The following is a 15,131-nucleotide window of genomic DNA, read 5'->3' on the forward strand; positions in this document are numbered from 1 at the left end:
AAATTTGTACCTGCAGAAAGGTTAATGGCTTTTGTGCAGCAAAGAAACTGAATTCTCTTGTGTCTGCATCTGTGGCACAGTTAACTCACACAATAGCAAATAATTTCACTATGATTGAGAGTTGACCAAATTAACTTTTCATGAAACTCAGTAGTTAAAATTCTGTACTGTTAGGGAGAGTTACTTCAAATAAGATCCTTCTGTATTAGATTTTACTTATTTTGTTAGCTCTTATTCTTCGACTTCCTTCATTTAAAGCAAAACCATCATGCTTTCCTAATCTTGCATCAAGACTGTATCAAGGACTTGAGATAAAATATAACATCGTGCATCAAAAACTTGTGGTTCTTCTCTACTATTGTCAGCAGCAACTGTTTGACCAATTGTCATTGTGAAATTAAACCAACACAGACCAATTACTCCTTTTTATTATTGCATCTCTTCAGGTTATCCTTCTTTTGCCTTTACCACTAAAATTACAAATAGGTGTTTCTCCAGAAGAGATGAGTAATTAATTCAGATAATGTCTGTCAGCACCCTTTGAAAAAGGTGCATGAATGCCTTCTGAAAACAAGATTTCATGTGAGGGAATTGCATTCATTACTCTGTTAGAAACATAACACTCACAGATGTGTTGGAACACTGAACTGTATTTGTCTTAAGTGTTACAGCACCTTAGTTTTCAGATTGCAGAGTATTTTCACAGCTTTTAAGGATTGGAAACCCCTCACCCTTTCCCTTAATGAAAGCATAAATTCTACAAAAATGGAAGTGGCCACCTAAGAAGAAATTGATATTGAGGATATCAGTAACTGCTGATTTAACCTAACTTTCATTCAGATTATTTTCTTGAAGGATCTGATTAATTATTCTCTTACGTTTACAGGGCTAATTACAACCACATCCAGAAAACTAGATCGAGAGCAGCAGGGAGAGCACATACTGGAGGTAAATAATTTATTTAGATTGCTGAAAAACAGTGACTATAAGTTCATTGCTCTTTTAGACAGAATTAAGTTTGCCAGGCTTGATTACCATATGAAGAATGAAAAAAACCTGGCTTTTGGAAGTAATTTCCTTGTGTGTTCATTATGTTGCAATGCAGATAACCACCTATCTTATAAAAACAGTATGTTGAGGCTTTTTTGCTTAAAAAAGAGTGAAGGTATAGATTGAATGCAATTTTTTTTCCTATATCTCAGAACAAAGGTTTGCGTTCAAATGGTACAAAGGCTTGATTGTCAAAAGGAGTGTGATTTCTCTTTTTATCTTCCTGTTTAATTATCAGAATAGCTATTTCAGCCTAACTTTTGCTGGGTATAGGCTGCTGAAAAAGAAATGCAGAATGTTTTTATCATGTGGAGAATACAAAAGGATGGTATGTGAGTAGCCCTATTTTCTGCATAACATGTTTATCAACCACATCAGTTGCAGGACATGCATTATAGAGCCCAAATCCAAGGGCATGAAACTTGTGACATAATGCTGTTACTTAACTACATGTAATTAATTGCCTGGACTTTATTTAAGAGCTTTTCTCATTCTCCGTCAAACAGCCTGAAAGGAAAACACATAGAGAACTTTAAGTTGGTTTCACAGTGTTGTTGAGCAGTGTAATGGCATGTTACTTCCCCTGTAGTGAGGACTTAAAATCCACAGTGATCCTTATGTCCTAAGATTTATTTGGGATGTTTTATTGTTCCTCTTGTCCTGGATGACAGATAAAAGGCTGCAATGGGAGTTCACCAAATTAATGTTAAAGACAGAGAAGCAACTCTGGACTTACACAGAACTTGTGAAATCCTTAAAAAGGTGTTCCAATACAAGTGCAATGACTGCAGAGACATGGAGATAAATGTACTTATTTCCTGACAGCACAAACTATTCTTTTGTGTAATTGCAGGATAAGTACAGTCTTCCTGGGCCTTTTGTATCCCTTTGGTGCATTGTGAGGTGGATTAATGCAGCTGTTGGAACAATTTTTTTATCATTATTTTCATTTTTGTGTCAGCTTTGAAAGAATGCTCTGTACCCAAGTAGCAGTGGGGCAGAATTTCCTCTGCAGCGTGTTTCTAGAAGTAATAGTAATCAAATTAATTAAATGGCAAATCTGATTTAGCACTAGACATAGTATTCAGGTACATTTTAAAGTAATTATATAATTCTCTTTTCAAATTGCCTCCTCAAACCTGGTTGTTTCAGTTTTCCAAAGCACTTCATGTCCATTATGTCTTATTTCTTGACCACTGTTAGGTATATTGGTTGTAAAATTGGTAGATAATGAATTCTAGTTCTCTATATATTATACAGGGGATTTTTGTTAGATTTATACAGTAAATAAAATGAGCTGTGGATTATTTTCTGATCCTGAGGCGACATGGCCCATATGGCTTTGACTGCTTACAACTTAGCCCTGGAACAGGGTGGCCACATCCAAGTTGCCTGCTGACAATTGCGTCTGAACTGTGTGAATTCTCAGGCTGCAGCTAAGCAGTGTCTGTGTGTGTGTGCTACTTGTTCTGGGCCAAAACTTATGCCAGATGTCGCACTCATAGTGTAATATTAGGGGCAGTTGTCTGCTAGTAGTCTTGCTAATTTAAGCTTACTTTTATAACCTTAAGCTAACATCTACAGAACTCAGAAAGTTTTATTTTTAGGATTAAGATGTCACGTAATGGTACATAAATCCTCCTGCTTTCATCATTCTGTATTAAATAGCAGTTAAGGCTTATTGCTCTTTAGTTTGGAACGTTGTTTACTGCATGCTGGTGTCATTTATAATTTTTTGTTCTTTGTTAATTTTGAATCCCAACATTAAAAGTTTTTGCTAAATGTCTGTGAAGTATCCGACAGGAGAAGCCTTTACTACAGAGCAATACTGACAGGCAGCCTGGCTTAAAGTAGAAGTTTTCCTATGTGTTAGTTTTATGTTGACAACCCTGATAATAGGTTGGAAAGAAACCCATGAATGCACAGAATGGTGGACAGTATTATGACCCCAGCGCTGTGAATCTGGCTAATTAATTGAGCATTGAAATGTTGACCAGATGGGTTGGTGGGTTTATTCCATTTTGCTATTAAATTTGATCTTTGATAATACTAATGTGCCCCATTTTTTTATTCCAAATTGGTTTTCTGAGCTCCAGTTCGCACTTTCTTATGCAGTTAATTTAGATTAGCTTTATGTTATTCTCTCATATGTCTTGGTTATGTCAGTATTGTCTTCAAAACTGATGTTGCATTCGAATCACATAGATGTTTCTCAAATTTGCCTTCGTTATTTTCATGGTTCAGGGCAATGCTAATTTTAAGTTAATGGGCATATTATCCCATACCCCTTGTAATTTCCTCATTTGGGATATGCTTTGGTTTTCTTATTGGGTGTAGTTGGGTTTTTTTGTGAACTGAAGGGTATATGGTGGTGTTCCATTACAAGTACTAAAGGGAACAGATACTCATATGTGTGGAAATCATACCTCATACCATCTGTTAGAGATGAGCATGAATATTTGCATTTCATATTGCATTTCATGTATTGAAATATTAAGGTAATAGCTGAATATACTTTTGAGTGCCTTTTGCAGTACTCATCTAATAGCTTTAGGCAAGTGCTTTAATTGGAGTTAGGGGATAACAGTACAGTGGTTTAGGCAGTTGTAGGAAAATCTCATTTAGGGAGGAGCATTGTTGGAAAGACCATGTTTGAGCTCTAACTTTACCCTTGTTAATAAAAACAGGTAACAGTAACAGACAACGGTACTCCTGCAAAATCAACAATTGCACGGGTGATTGTGAAGGTCTTAGATGAGAATGACAACAAGCCTCAATTCTTGCAAAAATTCTACAAAATTCAGCTTCCAGAGCGTGGTAAGCCGGAGCGAGAGAGAACTGCTAGGAGAGAGCCAATCTATCGAGTTATTGCTGCAGATAAAGATGAAGGTCCCAATGCAGAGATCTCCTACAGCATTGAAGATGGTGATGAACATGGCAAATTCTTTATTGAACCAAAAACTGGAGTGGTTTCATCAAAGAAATTTTCTGCAGCAAGGGATTACGATATCCTTTCAGTGAGTGAAAATCTTGTATAGCACTAATATGTAAAGTGTTCTATAATCTGTTCATTTCTTATTCAGTACTTGGCAGGTGACTGCAGTATCTGAAGGAAGAAAGCTTCAACAAATCAAGAAGTATTGTTTTGTGTGTTTGCTTGGTTTTTATTAAATGATGATTTGAGATGTTTGTATTGTGTGTTAAGAACTGCTGTTCTTTCCCAGAACCTGACAGATAATTTATGTGATGGGAGAACATAAACAATCAGTTAGACTCACCTTCAGGAAGAAAGCAAAATAAAAGTGAATTTATGATAGCAGTTTGTGCTGCTATCAGGTGCTGCATACTTTTTCTCCATTTGCTGCCCAGATAATGAAGGGCAAGTGGCACTTTGAGAGACACTTAACCTTTTTGGAAATATCTCACACGAGCAAACATGCTTGGAGCTTATTACTGCTTTCTATTTATGTGACATAATGATTTATGTGATCCTGTAGCCTAAAAGATGTGTCTGTTTCACAGATTAAAGCTGTAGATAATGGTCGTCCACAAAAGTCTTCGACTACACGGCTTCACATAGAATGGATTCCAAAGCCCGTCCCACCCACAGAGCCTATTTATTTTGAGGAATCATTTTTTTCTTTTACGGTGATGGAAAGTGACCCCGTTGCTCACATGATTGGTGTAATAGCTGTTGAACCTCTTGGAACACCACTTTGGTTTGACATAACGGGTAAGGATGCCTTAAGGGCCTTTATTATTAGAAACAAATGTATGGAGTCTGAGATACTGGAGGGCTCATTGCAGCTTGGTTTTAATCACTCTTCAAAATAATGCAGGGCTTTGACATTCTTTAAATGCAGATATGGATTTGATATGTCAAATTTATTTAGTTTTTATCAATGCCACTCTGTATCAAAGATTAACATAAAGTTGCAAAATACCTGCTGTGTTGCGGTTTTAAAATTGATTTATTAATACTGCGTCACCGAAATGAAAACTAATGAAGTCAATCTCATAGACTCTATGATAGGCAAGGAAACAAGATGCTAGTTTTCTGCAAATCAGGGTAGCATGCTCAAAAAGAGATTTTACAGTTCACATGGATTTCTTCTCCTCTGGGCTGCTTCTCAGTTTGCTGTCCTTTGATTCAGTACTAAAAGGAAAGCTTGCAATGTTCCTAACCCCAGCAATCTTCTTCCTGTATATATTCTTTATACTAAATAATGTGTTAATCTCTACCATTGAAAGGGGATTTCTAACCAGTAGTATGACTATATGTTGATGTCGTGGTAACAAAACTAATAGTACATTTTTGAAGTTTAGACTTTGTCACTAGACTTATGAGTGCCAGTGTTATACACAGCATGTTCATATGCAGTCATAGCTGATAGTAAAACCAAATTCTGTTGTGTGTTATCTGTGTTAGAATCCAGGAGAATGGCATAGCTTTGTTTCAGGAGACGTGCCTCGTAGTGAATTGCTTCTAGTCTTAAGTAAAGTCTCTCTGTCAGTCTATCAGATTTTTGATAGACTTGTGATTCGATAGATTTGTGATTTTTCTACTACATTAATGAGAACAGCAACAGCTAAACATAAAGTATATGAAACTGACCCAAGTAGCAGGAATATATAATGCCAAATACTGAGTGTGCTTTCAAAAAAATTTTAAGCACATGTGAACAGATGGAATTCTTCCCTAGAATCATGCTTCATGCATGAACAACCTGTGATGATAGTGATAATCATTGCTATACTTGCATAGAATTTTTAAATGGTTCTTTCTAATGCATTCTTGAAAGAAAAGTTCCTGTCCAAATAGATTATAATTGAAAACCAAAAGTTGGCATTTAGACAAATCTAGGGATTACAGATCTGTACAACTCTCTAGAGGGACTGAAAAGTTGAGGATGCTTTCTTGCATTCTCATAGGAGCAAAATTTTGCATTAGAGGTATTTTTGAACCAAGGGTGCTCTTTCATTATTCTCCCAAACACACTCAAACACTCATAGATATGGGAGTAGAAGAGGAGAAAGTATAAAAATGAGCAGGAAAAATGAGAAGGTATCATGTACTCCAATTCAAATTAGGGTTATCCAGTCAACAGCAAATATCTGTAGACCGAAATGAGTCCATTAAAAGAAAGGTTAAGAAAGTGACATTGCCAGAAAAAGGGAAGCAGTTCATGGAGATGAAAGATAGTAGATAGAAGACGCCTCAGATTTTTGGAGTCTGAACACAGTACAGCAGTGATGTTTTCTGGGGCCTTTTATTAGCAAAATTTTTTAATTAGATTTGGGATGTACTTTATAGAAAAGTTCTTAGTGTGCTTCAACTACTATGCACTCTGAACAGTGTGTAGGTATGAATAGAATTCTGATGGATAATATTATTTTGATCTGCTCCTTCTATGTATTCAGCACAGTTTGGACATTTACATATTTTTATTGTTTGCCTAATGCAGAAAATGAATGCTCTTTTCCTGCTCTCTTTAGAAAGAAATATACAGAAAATTCCATGGGGAAAGAGCATAACTTGTCCAAGCATTATAAAATAAACCATTTTGAAAGTTTTCTTAATAAAAGTGTTTTGAAAATTTTGATATGTGATCATGTTGTGAAGTTATGGGCTACTCTTACAGGTGGTCTACCACCCTCTTTTACTGTTTCTAATAGCATGAATGAATTTGATTGACAGCTTTCCTTTGTGTTCTGTGCTTGCTTTCCATGCTTTCTTTCTTTTTGGCTGAGCCAGGAGACAAGCTTGCTAGTGAAGTATTTTACATCTTACAGATGGCTTGTGACCTGAACTGTACAGCAGAAGGTATCTGCTGAGATCACATAATTTATTACCAGATTATGAGATCTGAAATGAAAGCGTACATTTATAAACTATTTATTTTGTTAACCCTTCGGAAATCAAAGTGCTCACGGTTGCATTTGTGACAGGTTCGTTTTTGTTTTGTTTTGTCATCATTACATTTATACAGCATCAATTCTGAGCATCCAGTTTTGGCTTTGGCCAAAACTGTTGCTTTTACACTTTCAGTGTACTAGATGCAGAAGTTTGGGTTGAGTTCTGCTTCAGTGGATCACCAGATATCACTACTACTACAAATGCGGGCAAGGCTCTGGTGATTTTCTTGATAAGAAAGGGAAAACTGTTGGTTAGAGAGCTTGTCTTTGTGTCAGGAAAACTGATTGTACCAATTCATGCTCATTCACTTTACCCTTTCCTTAAAATGTAGAAAACTTCATTGAGACATCTGAGAAAATGGTTTTGCCTGCCAGGTGAAAAAGGAAAAACTAGATTCACCTTCTAAAACTGACATACTGCAGAAAGCCCGTTGAAAAAATATCATGTATATCTGTTACGAAAAGAAAAAAGCTGCTACCTTTCATGATATTCAGTTTCTATGCAATTGAGTAATTCAGAAACTGCTGCTGGGCCAGTAGGAGTAGTCTGCTTTCAGTTGAACTAGAAGAATTATGCAATGTTGGTCATTATCAAATATCTCAAATCCAGTGAAGCAGAACCCAGCCCACCTTTCCTAAACTGATATGTTTGTCGTGCAGTGAAACCTTCTAAAGGCAAAATCCTTTTTACATGTGAATGGGGGCTCATTTCAGTATTTACTGTTTTTTTTCTTGGACTAAGTTCAAATTTGCAACCTTTGGAATTTCACCCTCTCACTCCTAACCATGCCATGGCTCTTCATAAAAGGCATTTAATGATTTGCAAAGCTTAGCATGTATAATCTTGTTAAAGGAAAAAAAAAAGGCACTCAGATGATATCTGAATGCTCTCTGCTATCCTTGTAAAATATAATTAGAAGTGCACATGCCCGTAATTAGGAGAAATTGGTTTGCCATATCTAGCATTGGCTTGACCAAAATAAAAATTGATTCTTCCATTTTAGGCAGTTTATTGAGAGGTATAAAGCAATTGTAGTTAAATGGTAGTATTCATCATCACTAATAGTATTTGGACTTAATGGACATTGCATTCTCAGGACTGTCTGCTCCAGGCGGCAGAATGATGATCAATTAAATGTTTAAGCAACTGAGTGTAGCTATTGATCTATACAGTTATTTAACTATATTTCAAAGAGTAATTTGAAAGTTTCACAAGGGAAATTAAGATAATTTGCTTCAGAAAAGGAACTTGGCCATATTTAAACATTGGGCATTTAAACATTTAGCACTATTCTGAATCCTGCCTATCTCAGTAAGAGTGAGATAGTGAATTCTTGAGATACTCAGCATTAAGATGAGAATCCTTTGGAGATTCTGCAGCTTTTTCAGCCTTATCTATAGTGATATATGATTATAATAATATGTACTCTTCTCCAAAAGACAAAAATTTGTATGTCTGGTTTGAGATTTTAATGTATTTTGATAAAAAGAATGCTTTTCACTCATTAAACAAAAATCTGTCCAAAAAGAGCTATTGCATTGGACACAGTAATTGTCAATGGCCTGCTCTATGGAATCATTAAATTCCATGGATTTTTTTTTTTTTAAGTAGAGAATCTTGCAAATAAAAATGTCCCTGCTGACTTTCCATGATGCAGGCAAGTCAGCTTTGTCCAAAACAACTCACTTTTAAATATCTAGTAGCAGCATATCATGTTACCAGGAAAAAAATCGAAAGTATTTAAACTAAATGGATGTATTAATATATGTGTATATATAGTTCCACCTTCATTAAGTATTGGAAGACAGCACATGATCATACATGAAAACAATGAAGCAATAATGCCTTTTATTAACTTCTCCCTCTCACAATTTCCTGAACAAGGTGGCAACTATGACAGTCGATTTGATGTGGACAAGGGCACAGGAACTATCATTGTTGCAAGACCTCTTGATGCAGAACAGAAATCAAATTACAACTTGACAGTAGAAGCAACAGATGGAACCAGATCTATCAGCACTCAGGTAATGAACTTTCTGATGAAATATTTATAAAAAGAATGTGTAGCTGGAGGGTGGGGAAGGTGTTGGGTTTTCTTCTTACCATTTTTTTAATCCTAGACAATGAACATGGTTTATTTAAATTAGGGACTTTGTCTAAAATAGAAGTGAATTCTGATATTCACAGAGCTATGCTGTTTGGTGCAAGGTAGTATGTTACTATACTGTGGTCTGAACAGCTTTGAAGTTATAACATGTTCCTACAGCTAAGTAAATGAAAGTAGAAACTAAGCCCAGAAACTAAGTCATGCACACATGACTTTTTCACAAGAAAAGGATTAATACTACTTACCTGAAGTTATGTTTTATATGAAACTGAGCTGCTTCTTCTGCATAGCGTACATAAAAACAAGGTTTAGATTATAATATTCTCTTTGTATTGTCCCAAATACAATATTTTAGTTTTGGTGGAAGTAGTGATTGTTTGCCAATCTCCAAAATAGCTGCAACCTCAGACAAACCAATGTTTTAAAATTACCTTTTTACTAACACTCTGTGATGGTGGCAACTCTTTGCAGTTGGACTAATAAGTTCACTTAAAGGTGCAGAAGCCTTTTGTGACAGTACTGGAAATAATTAATAGTAAAGTAGTTTATGATGTGTATCCTGCCTGTTTTTCCCATCTAGTTTTTTTACCCAGCCCAGAACCTGAATATATTTGAAAGTACAGTTTAGCTGAGGTTGGTCTGAAGAGAGGATCACAGAGGAGCTTCTCTTTTCTTCCGGCTGGAAAGGAAAGGCTTTATTTACCGATTAAAGACTTAGACTTGGGCAGTGATGTGTCTGTATTACCTACCCCTATCATTGACCTACCCCTCAGGCACTCAAAGAGCAATAGTTGGGTTGCTTCTGTCTTTTCTGTACATAGAGACCTGTGTTACAAATGCAATTTCTTCTTGTTAAGCTTCTGTGAAGTTCATATGTTCTTCTGTTATCTTTTCTAATGTCTTCTATGTTGTCTTCTGCTTTTGGCCAGAGGAAAAGATGTTTCTTGTCAATGTTCAGGATTTTAATCATTATTGAGCTGAGTACTTGTCTGGAGGCTTGACAGGTCAAATAGAGTAAATTTGATAGTAGTATGGTGACCAAGTTTAGCAGTTTCCTTTGAGAATTGCCTTTTCCTTTAAAGGTGACAATTGTGAGTGATTTTTCTAGACCATGAATCTTCAAAGACAGCAACATATTTCCCAGTAGGAACTTGCTGGAATTATGGCTGTGGTGTCATTGCCTCTGGTGCTGATAACCACCATAAAAGGTTTGGAGAATCCTGCTGTAAATCTATTAAATTTGCCTACTTGTAGTAAAAATATGGAGCAGATTCACTGCTAGCGATTACAGAATGCTGGATAGAAGGCAGGAATTACTTAGGACAAAAACCAGAAGAAACATGAATTCAGCTAAAAGTCAAAAAGATAACAAGAGGCTTTTCCATAAACACTTCCACCCCCCTCCCAAAATACATTCAAAAATGCCATCATACAGTGTATTGGGGTAGCCTAGGGACAAGGAAAGGCTTAATATGGGGTCTTGGTGAATGCAGATAGCCTATTCAGTGCTGCTGCTTGAATAGCTGAATTTATGCAGATGTCCTGAGCTGTCACAGTTAAACCATAATCTGCTTTGTCTTTCAGAAGAACCAAGAATTGGAAAGTCATAAAATTACTTTAACCCTCACCCTTTCTCTTCCTCTGAGTTCATGGGATTAATTTAGTTCTTCTTGGGAATTCACTGTGTACCTTTTTTTCCAAGTTCTTTAAATGAATTTATTTTAACATTTTGTAAAGCTAAGTGAACATTATAAACGTTTACCCTACAGCACTCTTCTCCAGAAGAACTGGAGTAGTAGTCTCAAGTTTGTCATTTCTGTGATTGCTTTTCTACGATTGTTTTTCATATCTTTCCCTTCTTCTCTCAGTCTGGCTCAGCAGGAACAGAGGTTGTGGTTTCTCTTACAAAAAAAGCACACACTTCCTTTGCGGTGTCTTCCTTTTGCCCTGCTTGTGGGATAAGCACAAGTTTTCCCTGTTGCTGTGGGAATCTCACTCTGGTGTTCTAACTAGATTGAGGCGTGTGGACTAGTTCAAATTCTGCAACTGTTGGTGCATGATCCTGATTTTAATTGATTCTCTTAGTTCTCCCATAACTCCTGGCCCACCCAAATACACTAATCTGTTAAAATAACCCTCAGGACTATCCCTCAAAGGATGCATTTCAGATCAGACTTAAATTAAGGGGTTAGAAATGTTGATACAATACCAAAACTGAAGGTGTGATTTATGGCTGCCAGTGCGCAAACTCCATTACTCACTGGTGAAATGCTGATGATTAAAGTTTAAATGTGCTTTAAATTCTTCTAAGAGCTGATAAACAGTTAGAATGGAGTGACAGGCCAAAGAAATTCTGAATTTTGAGTGCATACATGAGGAGCAGCAATATGACATTCAGAGCTTTTAGCTTACAATGTAATTGCTATAAACACTGGATATACAGTAAACAGCTTAACAGATCCTGATTAACAGCAGAGTAAGTAATTTTACATTTAATTTGGAAAAGGAAATGGCATTTGCAGGAAATTGGGGAGGGGCACATGAAATGAAAATCTTACTTAGTAAAAGCAGTGCATTGAATCTGACTTCAAACTCGAAGGCATTTGTTGGCCTTGGGCCATTAACATCTGTAGAGCATTTGACTCTTTCAGGACTTCAGTTAAATAGCTTTTTTGAAAAATAGAGCAATAGTAGGCGTGGAGTCTATTAGAATTTTGCATGCATCTAAATGCCAAATGTATGAGTCAAAGCAAGGACAAACAAATTCCAGGCCTACAGTAGTGGTGTTTGACATGATGTTAGAAACTACTAGTGTCACACTTCGAAGGATTATGATTAGAAATAAAACAAAAATACAGAAACTAAATAACTAAATCCCACAAGTCCATGTACCTATGTACTGAAACACAAAAGGTTATTCACAGGCTGTAAGTAGTGATAAATGAACTATTGAATTGATTTTTAGGGGAAAACAAAAATAAGTAGTCCAGTTTCTAGCTATAGCCACTTGCAGTTATTGCTATGCATATCAATTTTTTTCATTGAAAGTAATACTTCAGATGGCTTACAGCTAATTGCAGCCTTTTACATATTCCTTTCCTATTGCAGAATACTTAATCTTGCTTTATGCAAAATTTATATGGATTTGATGCTTTGGGAATGAAGCATAGAATAATCATCATTTACTATATTTTTGCATGCATTTTTGTTTGCTTGTGATTGCCCTGCTCTACAGAGACATTTAGAACTGGAATGAAGTTATATTATTTCTGGGTAATGCAACTTTTTATTTATGAAAATTATTATAAACCTGGAAATGTAACTTTCTGTAAGTATGGGACAGGAGTAGGTTTTGAATTCCACATAGAATCAGTAAGCGAAAAATGATATTAAAGTAATCTAAAGGAACATGAGTGCAAATATTGCACATTGAGTATATTTTGTCAGTGGCACATATCTTCTCTTATTAGCAATCAATACATCCCTATGCGAATTTAGGTTTCAGCTGCCAGATTATTAATAGATTTGAAGTCCTTCCTCAAAATAATCCTGGGCTGCTTTGTTCTCTGTATAACCAGTGTGCATTGCCCTCAGTGGGATCTGTGGGCAGAAGGCATCTGTGCAACATGGCCCTTGCATATTTTTGCAAAATGGGTGAAGTTTCTTTGGTTCCAGAGCATTTTGTTTGAAAGATCATGTTATGGTCTGCTTTTCTAGATTGTGCCTCCTTAATGTGCAACTATTTTTAAGAGATTAGTGTGTTTCATTTGAGTTGAATCTTACAGTTTCACTGAGAAATGTTCAATAGCTAATTTTATTTTGTGCCACATTATGTTAGAATTAATACAAATTCTTTGTGTGTTTTGTTCTCAGACACACTAAACCATATTTTTCTGTATAGGTCTTTAAAACTACTTACAGTTATTTCTGCAAGTGCTTTCCATTTAACTTCAAGGTCTTAACAGTTTACATGAAAATTCGGTCCTCTTACGGTTAAAAGGTAATTGCACATCTAGCACCTGTCACTTAGCCTCAGTAAGAATTCCTGAATTGAAAATGGGGTTTACATAGTACATTTATTTAGTATTTATTTAACAGTTTAGATTGGAAAGAGCCCCTAGATTTCCAGTTAAAACTCCTGGTCAAAGCAGAGCAAACTGAACAGTTGATCAAGTTTTCCAGTGACTGGTCAGGTTCTAACTGCCTGGGATGACTAGGTACACCACCTCTTCGACTTGCTGATGTTTAACAACTCTCCTTGAAACCTTTTTTTTCTTACATCTGGTTGTATTTTCGCTTACTGGAGCTTGTGAGTGTCACCTTCTGTGCTTTCACTGTGCATCTCTGAGAAGAGTCTGGCTCTTTCCTGCACCCCTCCTGTGGACAGATTTCTTTTCAACCCCCACTGATTTTAATGACCTTTCATTGGATTTGTTTCATTTTGTCTAGGTCTCTCCTGTACAGCAGGTCTTAAAACTGTGGTGGGTCTACATTCCCACCAGTGAGTGTCAAAGAGAAGGGGGTAATTCCTTCCCCCTGCCCTTATAACAGCAGCCCAGTGTGCAGAGTTAGACAAGTTACCAAAAGGGAACCCATCAGGTCATGTTATGCTTGTCCACCAGAATTTGTGCCGGGACATAAAGTAATAGCATCACGGAGAGCAAAATGAATCTTTGAGTATGCAGATAAAACACTTCACTTGAAGAGAAGATAAACTTTGGATTTTGCATGCATTTGAAATGATTGCACTAATATATGAAGTTGTGTATTTGTAGTTGTTTTTGGCAGTGTGGAGAAAAACTGCAGCCTGAGCATCTAATATGACAAGTAATGGAATACCTGAGCTAACAATTTATAGTGACTTAGTTGCTATGTTTATTTATTGGCAATATTTATTTTTAATAATTAATATTTAATAATGCTGTACATTTTGAGGAGCTAACTCCTTATCTGCTTAGCCCAACAGTACTTTCTGGAGGATTTCTCCTCATGTGTCATTTTAATGTCTTTGCTAGCTAATACTCGAGTTGATGCTAAATCCTGATGCTATGGTCAATGACTCGCTTTTCAGTTAAGCTGGTTCATTGAATGCATCGTTAGTCCTGCAGGTACTGATGTTGGTTTTACAGTCATTACATTCCTGGCATTAAATTTACTAGTCTGCATGGGGTTTTTTGTGGTGCTCCATTCCAGAAATGCTGTTTTTCTTTCTTTTTTTTGTGTACTACCAGCGGCATGGGTGGCCATGGCTTCTGCTCCGAAGATGCATGTAACAGAATTTCTCTTGTTGCATACCTTCTGTCTTCCAATTTTAACCTAAGTTTCTGTGCTTCCTCATTTGGGAGTGGAAATAAACATGAACTTAAAGAGCAATTTAAATTCATTGCATTTGACACCTTGTCTTTTCACTTTGTTTCTTTCCTGAGTATGACCTTAATAATTTCTTGAGGGTGGAAATGTAATAAAAAATTGGTAATGAGTTAATTTTTGAAAGCATGGTATACATTAATGAAGTGTTGCAATTGTATATGGCCTTCAAAACTTTATTTTATGTAAACATTTTTTATAGTTTGATTTGTGTTGAGTGTTGGGGTTTTATGCTTTTCCTTTTCTGTTTCTTCATCTTCATTTTGTATAATTTTTAATTTTCCTGAGCACAAATGTTCCGTGAGCAGCTTTTTTTACTCAAATGCTTTGAGTGTGTATTAGACTCTTCTGTCTTATTTCTTCCAAGAGGCATTAAAATGTATTTTATGTATACAAAATTTTAAAAGAAGCTAACAACTGTGCTTGCGTTGCTTTATTGTATCCTGTCTAATTATGACAATATAAAAAGACCACATTATTTAATATAATACTGATTCTTGCTTGTCATCTTCCAATTGATTTTGTTAGTTAATATATTTAAAAACTTGTCCTAATAGGTATCCCGAGTCACATACCATTAATATTTCTCACCACTGAAAGTCAATATTTATTCTGTTTCTTTTATTTAATCTGTTTCTAATCCATGACAAAACCAAACTCCTTAGTCTCCATAGCAACACCTTGCAAGGG

General features: G+C 36.0%; 1 protein-coding gene across 2 annotated transcripts in view; it reads left to right on the forward strand.

The window, feature by feature from the left end:
* FAT1 (FAT atypical cadherin 1) overlaps nt 1–15,131 on the forward strand; it is a 96,421-nt gene that overhangs the window by 46,001 nt on the left and 35,289 nt on the right. Inside the window, exons 3-7 of one of the 2 annotated variants that reach the window (XM_062493545.1) lie at nt 887–948; nt 3,738–4,067; nt 4,573–4,783; nt 6,806–6,874; nt 8,852–8,991. In XM_062493545.1, the coding sequence (XP_062349529.1) occupies nt 887–948; nt 3,738–4,067; nt 4,573–4,783; nt 6,806–6,874; nt 8,852–8,991 (812 nt within the window). The remainder of the gene's footprint in view (nt 1–886; nt 949–3,737; nt 4,068–4,572; nt 4,784–6,805; nt 6,875–8,851; nt 8,992–15,131) is intronic. The other variant, XM_062493546.1, reaches the window with a different exon arrangement.

This window comes from Cinclus cinclus, chromosome 5, assembly GCF_963662255.1.
Source record: "Cinclus cinclus chromosome 5, bCinCin1.1, whole genome shotgun sequence".
Taxonomy (NCBI): Eukaryota; Metazoa; Chordata; class Aves; order Passeriformes; family Cinclidae; genus Cinclus; species Cinclus cinclus.